The 12,506-nt window shown below is 40.1% G+C and overlaps 1 protein-coding gene across 1 annotated transcript; it reads left to right on the top strand.

Moving 5' to 3' along the window:
• Positions 1-39: 39 nt before the first annotated feature.
• Positions 40-6,511, top strand: stap2a (signal transducing adaptor family member 2a). The gene is made up of 11 exons (XM_061732071.1): positions 40-467; positions 1,402-1,473; positions 1,549-1,668; positions 1,747-1,803; positions 1,900-2,051; positions 2,151-2,282; positions 2,384-2,453; positions 3,731-3,833; positions 3,965-4,057; positions 4,134-4,262; positions 5,032-6,511. Exons 1-11 carry the CDS (start codon positions 207-209, stop codon positions 5,085-5,087), a joined length of 1,245 nt encoding a protein of 414 aa, XP_061588055.1. The 5' UTR covers positions 40-206; the 3' UTR covers positions 5,088-6,511.
• Positions 6,512-12,506: the final 5,995 nt, after the last annotated feature.

Genomic DNA, 12,506 nt, shown 5'->3' on the forward strand with positions numbered 1-12,506 from the left:
TCTCAACACCAGCATATTCACCACACATGGACACGTGCTAGTATCAATACTCCAATAACTAACTGAGCACAAATGGTCTTTATAGTGAGTTTTTTTTATTAGCGTCACATTATTCATGAATGTTAATAGATGCATGTGTTTCATATGTACCCCACCTGGTTTGGTAAACATCCCCTCTTAAGGCATCATCATCCCACAGCCCTCGCATGTTTAATCTGGTGCATGCCCCGCAGACCCAGCAGGCTCGGCCAGCTGTTGGATCCCCGCCACCAGGGCAGCGTCTCGTCGGGGAAGGCGTGTCCGCCCCACAACTGCTCCGCGCCCCTTTGTCCTCCGCCGGTGCCCTGCCAGCGACACTGATGGCGGCTGCAGCCGTCAGGCAGCGCTCCGGCCCGGGGGGCCCCCGGGCGCAGCTCCCGCCCTGCTACTACGAGGGATACCTGGAGAAGCGAGCCCCGAAAGAGAAGGTAGGGTGTCGTGGCGGGGTCGAGGCTCGTGTCATCATGGGGAAACGTGCGCTTGTGTGTGTGTGTCCAGCTAAAGCCTGAATTATGGTTCCACGTTAAATCGACGCAGAGCCTACGCCGTAGGGTACGCGGCGACGCGCACCTCCGCCGTAGGCTCTGCGTTGGTGTAACGCGGAACCATAAATCAGCCTCCATGATTCCCGGAGAACTGTCAACTTCCTCGCTGTGCTAGATGGGCGAGGCGAAACAGCAGTGCAGGTGGATTCAATGGGATTTTTTTTTTTTAAATATTTATTCTTTTTATCTTTTAGAAAAGAGATTAAGATTATGAAAAGAAAGCATGCAAGAATGTCCAAACTGGTAGTTTATGAAATAGGAATCCCGACAGTGACAGATGTCAAATCGTTGCCTGGCATGTATCTGTTACGCCGTATGAGCAATGCCTGTGTATATGTGTGTGTGTCATCATAACATGGCATCTTGTGCATGCTGCAAACAGAATGTGAAACATGTTTTATCATTGAGAATGTTTCCTACAGCCAGATCCTCAAAGTTCCTTTCCAATATGTCAATATCAAAACTTGCATGCAGTAAAATTGGCCATAGCCTATAGCTCATTGATTCTTTTGTCTTTTGAGTGCTTCTCACTGTCAGGTGATAAATGGTGATACCTATTCCCCAGAGCCCAAGCATCATTCATTAGGCTCATTTTAATGCAACGCATACATGTAATGTGAGAATGGTTCAGGTGCAGGGTATTGCAGGGATCCATGCTCCGAGACTGTCAGCAGCTGAGCCTCAATTATATCCCTCTCTTGGGACAGGAAATGTGGGTGTGATACTGAGAGACATTTCCATAACACAGATGTGGCCAAACAGCAGCTTTTCTTCTCTTCCATGTTTGCGTATGTCTTTGTCCATCTGTATGTGACAGGGATCCAGGCGGCTGTGGACCTGTCTTTGTGGGAATTCTTTATATTTCTTCAACAATGCCAAGGACACTCACGTAAGCTCCAGATTGTGTAACGTCTTCCTTGTGTATTCTGTGCTGACACTGACCTGTATATTTGTGTATAAACAGTATGTGGAAAAGCTGGACCTCAATGGATTTGTGTCCCTGAAGGACGACTGTAGTCGGGACAGAAACCTGGAGGCAGCCAGACTCATTCTCCGCATGAAGGATGGGGAGACCAAGCTCACAGTATGCTGCTCAATTCACACACTCAAATTGAAGTTAACATACTTTAACAAAGATTAAAACTACCCTTGTCTCTTTTAGGCACCAAACTTAGAATCCCGGGAGCTGTGGAAAGGTTTCCTCTACTCTGTTATAGATGTGAATATCAATCTTTTTTAGCCTCGCTGCACCTACATCAGCACTATCCGTTTCATGGGTTGTCTTATAAATGCTCCCTGTTCTTTCCAATCCCAGCTGAATGTGCCGTCCTGCCTCACGTTGCTGCCAGGGCAACTACAAATGCTGAGGGAGGTTGTGGACAAAGAAAGATCCAGGAGGAGGTCTCGCAACCCTGCACGAGCTCCTCCTTCGCCTCTCTCAGTTCCTTTAGTGGGAGAGATCCCACCGTGAGTTGGCCTCTGCTTCACATTGAAAAGATGCAGCGCTGTGCTTTTAGTGTGTCTGCATTGCCACATTGCTCTTAAAATGTCATCTTCTACCTGCAGGTGTTTTCGTCCTGTCTCACGCACAGAGGCTGAAGTCCTCTTAGAGAGACACCCCGACTGTGGCAACATGTTGCTTCGTCCAGGTAGAGACGGATGCTCGCTGGCTGTCACTACTCGGCAAGACCTCAATGGGTAGATACATGCTGAATATCACGATGCCAAAGTGGGAAGAATCCCTGCACATGACCCCCACATCCTGCTAAAATGCTGTTTGCTTCTCCTTCTGGCTCCAGGTCAGTGTTCAGACATTACAGGGTCACTCAGAGGGATCAAGGTGGTTATGTCATTGATGTGGAAAATCCTGTAAGTATACTATAAATACAACTTATTAAACATTTGATGAGATTAATATTGTTTATGTTATAAAAAGGTTTTTATACACTAATCAAGGTGTGTTTAGTAATTCAACTTCATCATTAAATGATTTAGTATCAGGGCTCATTACTCTGCAGATGCGGACTGTCTGTTTGACAATATATATTATTCTTTGAGGTTTATTTATTTTCTGTCAGCATGATGTATTTTTTTGTGCATGTAGAATATACAAAATGTAAATGAGTTACTCTTTCTTTCCTTTGCAGTGTTTATAGGGACTGCTTTGATGGTTGTTGCAAATCAAATAGGCAATGCAATCTTATACTGGAGTTGATTTTTTTATTTCCTGAAGGAAAAGCTGCTGCAGAGAGACTGCATTGAACTTGTTGGGTTGCTTAGATGACTTTAGTTGTAAACTGGCACTTGAATTGAATCGATTTGAGCTATTTCTTTCTCCTCATCTTCGCTCCAGCACCTCTGGTACTGGCCCAGAGCCCAATGTAGAAAAATATTGTGACGTACAATCACAGGCTGCAAAATCCTACAAAATTGTTGTTGAGAAACTGGAGCTAAAATTCAGCATTTCAGACAAAAGATGACAATAGGGGTTGATGTAATGTAAGAAAAATGTTTACCTCTGTTATTACCTCCAAACTAAAAAAAAACTAACTTTTAAATGCACACACAGTGGGCTCTTGCTTTGAAAAATGTTCACAGCCTGATTAAAAAACACAATGTAGGTTAATAGTATTTGAAAAAAGTCACCACTTGGATCTAATAAGCAAGAGTCTCCAGTGTAAAGGAACAGCATTGATTAATGTACTTAAGCTGGAAACAAGTTATTTCTTACTAACTGATGCGGGTAATAGCAACCCACTTTCACATTATGAACACACTGTAGAAGAACCCTCTTCATTCTCCCTCCAGTCACCAGCTGTGCATTCACAACAATCCCTCAGAGATGCGACATTCACTTGGCAGTGTGAGCTTTCACGAAGCATTCCAGCGCTGCACAAGCTGAGGACGGTCCTTTCCCTATACTGCCAACAGCGAACAGCCAGCATTAAATCCGTCATGTCTGTGGTCACTGGCTGCTTTATTTAGTCAACACTGAATAAAACATGGTGCTGAATAGACATCAACATCTGTTACTACCCCCCAAGGCAGAACAGTGGGAGAGCAGCACTGTCACTGAGCAAATCTGACCATAAACTGCAATTAAACCATCAAAATCAGGCTCATAATTTATGGATTTTTTCTCACAGATTCCCTGTGCTACACTTCATGAGGTCATTGATGCCTTGGTAGAGAAGACAGCAGGCACTCTGCAGCCTTTCCTACTGGAGGAGCCTTATGAGGAGAATATCAGTGAGGAGACACTCGAATACACAGCTGTTTTATTTTATGTATCTGTGTCTTTTGTTTAGTTTTTTCAAATCGTACAAGTCATCTCTGAGGTGATGACTCGGCACACATGTCCAATTTGTTTGTGTACTCAGCATATGTGTCTGCTAATGATGAAAATGGGGAGCGCATTCTCCACACTGCTCCCACCAGCCCCCTGCCCAAGGCCCCTGCCCTGCCTCCAAAAGGTTAGTGCTGCTCACATAAACCACGCAAACACAGAGACCGACAGCCGAGATAATCTCTGCTTTCATTTCCGTTCAGATCGTTGGTGTAGTAGCCCCCTGTCAAGGTCACCTGCCCCGGACCGACGAATCCTGACCTCGCCAGTGCCGGCTTCGCCCACCAACCCGATGAGACGGCTCATCCTCTCCCCTTCGCCTCTTGCACACAGTAAGTGGCTGGTACATTACCCTACTCTGCCGCAGTCGCTCTGTAGCGGTTTCAGCTCAGTGTTTCTACTCAGTGGCGTCAATTCAGTGGAAGCTAAGGTATGGCAAGGTTACGAGTCACAGAACTTAACTAGAGTATCAATCAACACGTCCAGCAAATACTCATCACAGAAGTCCTCTATGTACAGTAGCTTATCTGTGGTCAAGAAAATTTGAACTTTTTCAAATGCAGTCTCGCTCACTGCAAAAACTCAAAATCTTACCAGGAATATTTGTCTTATTTCTAGTTAAAATGTCTCATTTTTAGTCAAAAAATCTCATTACACTTAAAACAAGAGTCATCACCAGAAAAATAACTTGTTATTTGACCATTTTCACCTTTTTCAAGTAAATTTTCTTATTTTTTTTTCTTATTTTAAGTGAAAATCTACTTGAAACAGGTGAAAATGTTTGTTTTTGAGTCTTGTCCTAAATTTAATGAGATTTATTTCGACAAAAAATAAGACATTTTAACTAGAAATAAGACAAATATTCTTGTTAAGATTTTGAGTTTTTGCAGTGTTTGCTAGTGAAATCGATCATGTTGTTCTGATTTGAATTTGTAGTTATTCTATATGTATTAAGTAATAGAATAATCAATACAAATAGACACAGAGTAATTCCATAAATGTATTTAAAAAACAAACATTTACATTTTCCCTTGAAGCCAAGGTGTGGCGGCTGCCGTACCTTGCCATACCCAATTGACGCCCCTGTTTCTATCTCCACAGCACTTAATGAGGAACTTAAAATGACGCTGGAGAGGCGGCGAGCCAGCCAGGAGTGACATAAGCAGGACTTGGTGTCACAGTATCCTCAGTCTCCGACCCCACACAACAGCTTCAGTATTTTCCCATCCTGTGCCTTCTCGCTGGAAGACAAGCAACTACAAAACCACCACTTTCTATTCGGGAAGTGTTCCTTCTTTTTTTGTCTCGATATGCTGTTGGACTTCATGTGAATACATTGACTCAGATGAGCTCCTTACGAGCAACATTGACTAGGTATCTCATGCAGTTAGATCCATACGATTTCATGAAAGGATACCTGCCTTGGTTGAATAACAACCCACTTGTCCATTTGCATATAGCTGTTTACAAATTGCCTCTGAACAACTATACTGCCACAACACAATCCCGTCAACAGACACTAAAAGCCAACATGACCTATTGGAGAAGCCTGGCACATAACGGGACCCCCAGCTGAGCCCAGTGTTTACTTGTGTTAGCTGCTCGCTGGGGGGTGAACTGCTGATGTCACTGCTACGACACCAGAGACGATATGAACAAACAAACCACAGAACGCCGAGATCAACACCGGAGCAGTGCACTCTCACCTGAGACGTTGTGTCTGCCCTGAAAGAAAAATAATCAGGGGTAAGCTCTGGTTTCTGTTTAGAAGTTTGTTTCAGCCAATAATGTTTGTCTGATGCTTTGAAAACAATTTCTGCTCAAAAAGCAACCCTTAACGTTGATTATTAATTGCTGTTTAGATGACTGTGACGTAGCTCAGTACAACTGAACTTTTACGTGATGGAGCAAACTTTTGCGTGTGTCCTTGCTTTCTGCTACAATCTGTGTGCAACTATGTGGTGCTATGACCTATAAATACCCTGACCTGCCTGAAACGGGAGATAATTTGTGCTCCTTCTCAAGAAAACCACTCCACTTCAGTCATATGTGAAGGTGCCCTCTAGTGGAGTTACTGTAAATCAAAACGTGGGAAACTTCATCAGCACATCCTCTGTAGAGCACAAGTACCTGACGAGTCCTTTCATGATGCAAAATGAACCCATTTTATGGTTTTCTTGCAGTATTATGTGACACTCCATATCAATCCTCGAATCAGTTCGTTACAGATCTGAAGGTGCTCAAGGAATAATATGTTTTCCTACATATGTGTTTGACAATTCTGCCTTTTTTTTTAGCCTGTCCCTACTGGATAGTGTCAAAACTGTGAACATAAGTGTCTTCTTACAATGAACAGTTTATTGAATGTTTGTACTGTTGTGTTGTTTCTGCTTCATCACTATCAAATAATTGTGTTTGATAGATATGAAGGAAATTAAATAGTTTTGCATGGCTCTTCTGTGTCAGGTTGTGAATGATCGCTCATGCATTCTCAGTGTTATGTTGGGATTAGAGAGATTAATATTTGTCACTGAGCTTAAAGTGTATTTTATTATCTGATAACATACAACTGAGTGTACGTTTACCGTTTCATATTCATATAAATAATCCATCTATGATAATGGGTCATTTATATTTTCATGGGAAAATAGGTTGATTATTTTTATTTTACAAGTTTAAAAAATACACCAATTTAGATTATGAAAGTAAGAAATCCATTTTCAAAAGTAAAGTCGATCTGTCTAACAAAACCTCCTCCAAAGACGTAACTCATCATGTAAACATTTAAAAGGAAAATTACACAACACATAAACCATACATTTCATTGAAAATAGTACAAATCCGATAAGTATTAACTCATCATGGTACATTTAAGACCAATGTTTGTCCCCAGTGATTATTATTCAACAAATTTAAGTGTTTTAGAACTATGCAAACCAAATTACTGTAATTTTAATCATAAATGTTTTCCAATTTGTGCTTGCTGCTTAACAACTAATTGGCTCCTTTGTCTTTTTTTGATAAATAAATGTTTTTAATTGTATCACATGTACTTCAGGTATGTTAGTTAACATAATATCTCTTACTATAAAGCTAAGCTTTTACAAAATCAAAATCAAAATTTGAATTATCTGACAAAGCAACCCCTTTGGTGAAAGGTAAGTTAATTGACAGGTACTTTGATTACTACAAAATCTTAGCTTTTCATCAATCAGGCACATTACCCACATTTCTCAAAATTGCAGCTGTTAAGCCCCTTCTTAAGAAAAGCAGCCTGGATCAGTCCTTATTAAATTATTACAGGCAAATCACTAATCTTCCCTTTATTTTAAACTTTGCTGAAAAAGCTTCATTCCTTCAGTTGCACAACATCGAGCCTTGCTTCAAACATCATCATAGTCCTAAAACAAAACTCATTAAGTTCTTAAACTATATTTATTTGAACATTGATTCGCTGATTTTATTACTGTGGACCATGAAATCCTTCTTGACATGCTGGAAAATCTGGTGAGATTATCAGATAGACTTCTCAGTTGGTTCAAATCATATCTTCAATGCAGGAGCTTTGCTGTTTCTGCTGATGAACATAAATCTGATCTTATTACTGTGGCCTGTTGAGTCTCTCAGAGGCTGATCCTTGGAGCATCATTATTCAGCCTCCTTCCTCTAGGTCCAATCATACTCTACAACAATGTTGCTCAACCTAGCTATGCAGATGACACTCAGGTTTACTTGTTTCTTCCACCAAATCAGTCGTGTTGTCCAAACTCCCTCTGTCTGTGCTTAAACAAGTGAATAAAATGTGAAGCATATTTCAAGATGGAAAGATTCAGTGACAAAAATAAAATAACAGTTGCTGCTCAGCTTGAATCTAGGGGTATAAAAACAAAAGTGTATGGTAAGAAATCTTGGAGTTTTAATTGAGTCAGAGCTGAGCTTTTTTTTTTTAGCTTTTAATCACCTCAAAAAAATATCAAGAGCCAGAGAGTTCATGTCCAGACCAGACTTGGAGAAGCTCATTAATAAATGTATTAACGGATAGCCCCTTGAGATGAATCATCTCGTTTTTGAGGGGGTCCAACATAAAACATACAATACAGTACAAAACAGTCACATACAACATACATAATACATAAGGCTCTCAGACACAAACCCACCCACACACCAGACGCCAAGACCCACCACACCCAAACAGCACAAGTAAACACTGCATATAACACAGTAATAACAAGAAAAATATTAATACTAGTCATTGTCATTATTATACAATATATGAAGAAATTGATACATTATATATAAAATAAATAAATAAAAATAAAATGAGAAGGCAATACCACTAGAGGCAACTACATGGTTTATTGAGGTTGGAAAATAGTGAGTTTTTAAAGAGATCTAATGAATTAAGTTTTCTTATATTGATGGGTAGGTTGTTCCAATCTGATGGGGCTTTGAACTTAAAAGCACGTCTGCCAATTTCTTTAAACATCAAAGGAACGAAAAAGAAGGGTTGCTGAGTGTTTCTAAGAGAATATGAATATATTGAACGGTAAAGGATGCCTAGATTGCGATGTAATTTAGTTGTGATGGACTCGATATGATGTTTGAAAGTAAGTAATGGGTTGATCCAGAGGCCGAGGTGTTTGAATGAGGTCACCTGTTCAAGGGGTGAGCCACCGTTAAAAAGAATATTGAGATCTGCATTATTTCCAAGGCCTAATCTGGTACCAAACAACATTGAACATGATTTATTTTTGTTTAACAAGATTTTATTTGATGATAGCCAATTCTGAACAGTAGAAAATTCACTTTTTCACTTCACAAATTCACTAAGGATCTCTCAATTACTGATGTATTATTACCTGATGTATATATTCAGTACTCGAGTTGTAAAAGAAAATCAGGGGGGATGGTGGATTTTATCATATGGGGACAGATAATTTGTGCTGATTACAAATAATATAATATATTACAAATAATAGCACTGACCAAGACACCTGCAGAAATACTGCAGGAATGACATAGCAGCAGTTAAATGCAGCCTTCTGTAAGCTTTAAATATCCACTGGGCTTACATCAAATACATCAAAACACAACAATAAAAAACAGTTTTCTGAACTTATCAATATGCCTCTGTCCTTCACAGGATAAGTAAAATGGATCACTGCAAAAACTCAAAATCTTAACAAGAATATTTGTCTTATTTCTAGTTAAAATGTCTCATTTTAGTAAAAGAAAATCTCATTACACTTAAAACAAGACACATCACTGGAAAAAACAACAATTTTCACCTGTTTCAAGTAGATTTTCACTTGAAATAAGTAGAAAAATCTGCCAGTGGAACAAGATTTTTTTTGCTTGTAATAAGAAGATAAATCCTACTGACAGATTTTCCTACTTATTTCAAGTGAAAATTTACTTGAAACAGGTGAAAATTGTCAAATAAGTTATTTTTCTGGTGTTATTTTTCTGGTGATGACTCTAAATGTTGAAATAGCAGTAAAACCACATTCATTGATGAAATGACATAAGGCAGGGGTTCCCAACCTTTTTTGTGCCAAGGACCAGCAGAAGTATAAACAAAAAGCTCAGGGACCGGTTGACAATTTATGTCAATTTTAATAAACATTTCAGAAAAAAACAATGCATTTTAAAATGCAGGCTATCATCAGCGACGTTAGCTGATGTTGTGGCCTTTAAAACTTGTTTCTGCAAATCTAACTCACGTTTTTTCCTTTCGAAAAAATCCACTGGTTTGTCTTTGAGAGAAGGATGTTTTGTATTTAAGTGTCTTTGGAGCTTGGATGGGTTCATTGCTTCGTTGGCGAGCGTTTCTCCACATAAAATACATAGTGTGTTTGGCGTCTCCAAATCGCCCGTTGCAACAAATCCGTATTTTATATACATAATGTCGTACTTGCGATTAAAGCTTTTGCTTTTCTTTTTGGTAGGATTTTCCACTTGTTCATCACTATTTCTTTTACTCGAACAACCAGTAAAGAAACGGCTCATGGAGGTTTGCTGAGGTCCGCTCATCTCTGCAGCTGACTGAACCTAACCTAATTATATGACAAAAAAATGCAAAAATTGTTTTCTTAAATTTAGTATGAGGTTGCTTTAATTATGTGGCAAATGATAATAAACACGAGAAAGATGGCTACTTCAATGAAAAATAAATATTTTATTCAACTTTGCTGCTGTTCATACAAAAAGTAAATAAAAAACAACAAATTTCACCTGTTTCAAGTAAATTTTCACTTGAAATAAGTAGGAAAATCTGCCAGTGGGACAAGATTTTTTTGCTTGTAATGAGAAGATAAATCTTGTCCCATTGGCAGATTTTTCTACTTATTTCAAGTGAAAATTTACTTGAAACAGGTGAAAATTGTCAAATAAGTTATTTTTCTGACTCTAAATGTTGAAATAGCAGTAAAACCACATTCATTCATGAAATTACATAAGAGATGGAAAGGAGGGATGGCAGTTTTACAGGGGGGATGATTTGGACTATTTTTATTTCAGGGGGGGATGATTTGGACCGTTTTTATTTCAGGGGGGATGATTTGGACCGTTTTTATTTCAGGGGGGATGATTTGGACTGTTTTTCTTTCAGGGGGGGATGATTTGGACCGTTTTTATTTCAGGGGGGATGCCATCCCCCCCTCATCCCCCCTCAACTCCTCAAATCCTGTCAGAAGACAGGATTTGGGGGAATCCAGGCTCGTTGGAGCTACAGCTCCATGATGACCAGGTCTACTTCAGATTGAACAGGGAGCAGTTTGACAGCCTGTTGGGGAGTGGGTCCTCAGCAGGATGACAACCATCTTCTCTCCTATTAGTCGCACCGAGATGCCCTCACAGCGCGATGAAATTAAAAAATGTTCAATTCAGGCGCAGGCAGGTGAAACGCCCGTGGCAGGTGGCCTCTCCCGCGCCGCCAAGCTCGCCAGCAGAGCGGTCCACTCTTGCGCTGCATTAGCACATACACGATGAATGGGAAAGCCGGCGGCGGTCGCCGCTTTGCGCCCTCCTGAAAGGGGCTTAATACTGTTGGCCCCTAAAGGTTACATTTGGCCCCATAATGGCCCCTGTTTCAGAAAAATCCTAGAACCGCCAGTGCCAAGTTTTGTTACCCGCAGCTGCGCTGAGACGCAAAAAAAAAAAAGCTGCACTGAGAGAGACCCTGTCGTGCAGCGCGGCTGTCTGCAGAGATTGTATGAGGTGAAGTGAAGTGAGATGCCTCATTCCATTGGGAAAAAAAGGTCTGGTGACAATTGCCGACAATTTTGATTATCGCTTTTTGTCGACAACGTCAACGAATCGTTGCAGCCCTAATCATGATCGGAACACAAGCCATTCCACGGCCCGGTAGTAACGGCTCTACGGACCGGTACCGGTCCGGGGACCGGGGGTTGGGAATCACGGACATAAGGGATGGAAATGGGGGATGGCAGTTTTACAGGGGGGATGATTTTGACCGTTTTTATTTCAGGGGGGATGCCATCCCCCCTCATCCACCCTCAACTCGAGTACTGTATATATTACTGTGTCGTCTGCATATAAATGTATTTGACAGTTGGAGCAGGTTTTTGGAAGGTCATTAATAAAAATTGAGAAAAGGAGTGGTCCAAGCAAAGGGATGAGCCTTGTGGTCAACAATTGTGTATTTGGATTGGATTCCATTAAGGTTAACGCACTGACGTCTGTTATGGAGATATGAGTTGAACCAAAGAATGAAAGAGAGTTTCTAGAGATACCAATTGAGTAAAGTTTGTCCAGTAGAAGGTAGTGATCAACAATGTCAAAAGCTTTAGTGAGATCCAGAAAATTGCACCAGTGAGTTTAACATTTTCAGAAGCTGTAGATGTATTATTTATGAATTTTAGAAGAGCTGTGGTTGTTGAGAAATTTGATCTGAAACCGGACTGGCATGGCCTTCACCTCCAGCAGATTTTATTTCTGTAAGGGATGTCCGGTCTTCCCAAATAATTTATTAAAGAGCTTAATCTCGTTCAGAATCCCTTTGCCAGAGTATCATCCCATTGAAAAGAAGTTCAAAACTCAGAATACTGGCAAGTCGGGATGGTGTTTGTCTCTGTACTCTAAACAAAGAAACATATTCACTCAGAGATACTTTTGAGTCTACTCTTTGCATTATAGCATACAATTGTTTGTTTCTGATGATGTGCTCCCAGAAGGCCTAAAAAGCAGGGCACATAATTTCAGCCATGTCCCTCGCCAACAGATTTTTTTTCTGTGAATAGCTTAATGAAATTATGCACCATTGAGGATAAATTAGCCAAATTCCTTCAATTTTAAATTGATAAAACACATCTTAGCTACCTGATCACACATTTTTTTAGAGCAAATGCTTCCTCATCTTGTTGGAATGTTTTATTATAACTATACAAGCTAAAGTTACAACATATTTGTATATGTTTTTCATATTATTTACATCATATGAAATTAACATTAAATTTAGTATGAGGTTGCTTTAATTATGTGGCAAATGATAATAAACGCAAGAAAGATGGGTACTAAAACCAAGGACAGACACAGTGATCAGTCAGTATAGATAT

The sequence above is a fragment of the Cololabis saira genome, chromosome 10 (assembly GCF_033807715.1).
Source record: "Cololabis saira isolate AMF1-May2022 chromosome 10, fColSai1.1, whole genome shotgun sequence".
In the NCBI taxonomy this organism is placed as follows: Eukaryota; Metazoa; Chordata; class Actinopteri; order Beloniformes; family Belonidae; genus Cololabis; species Cololabis saira.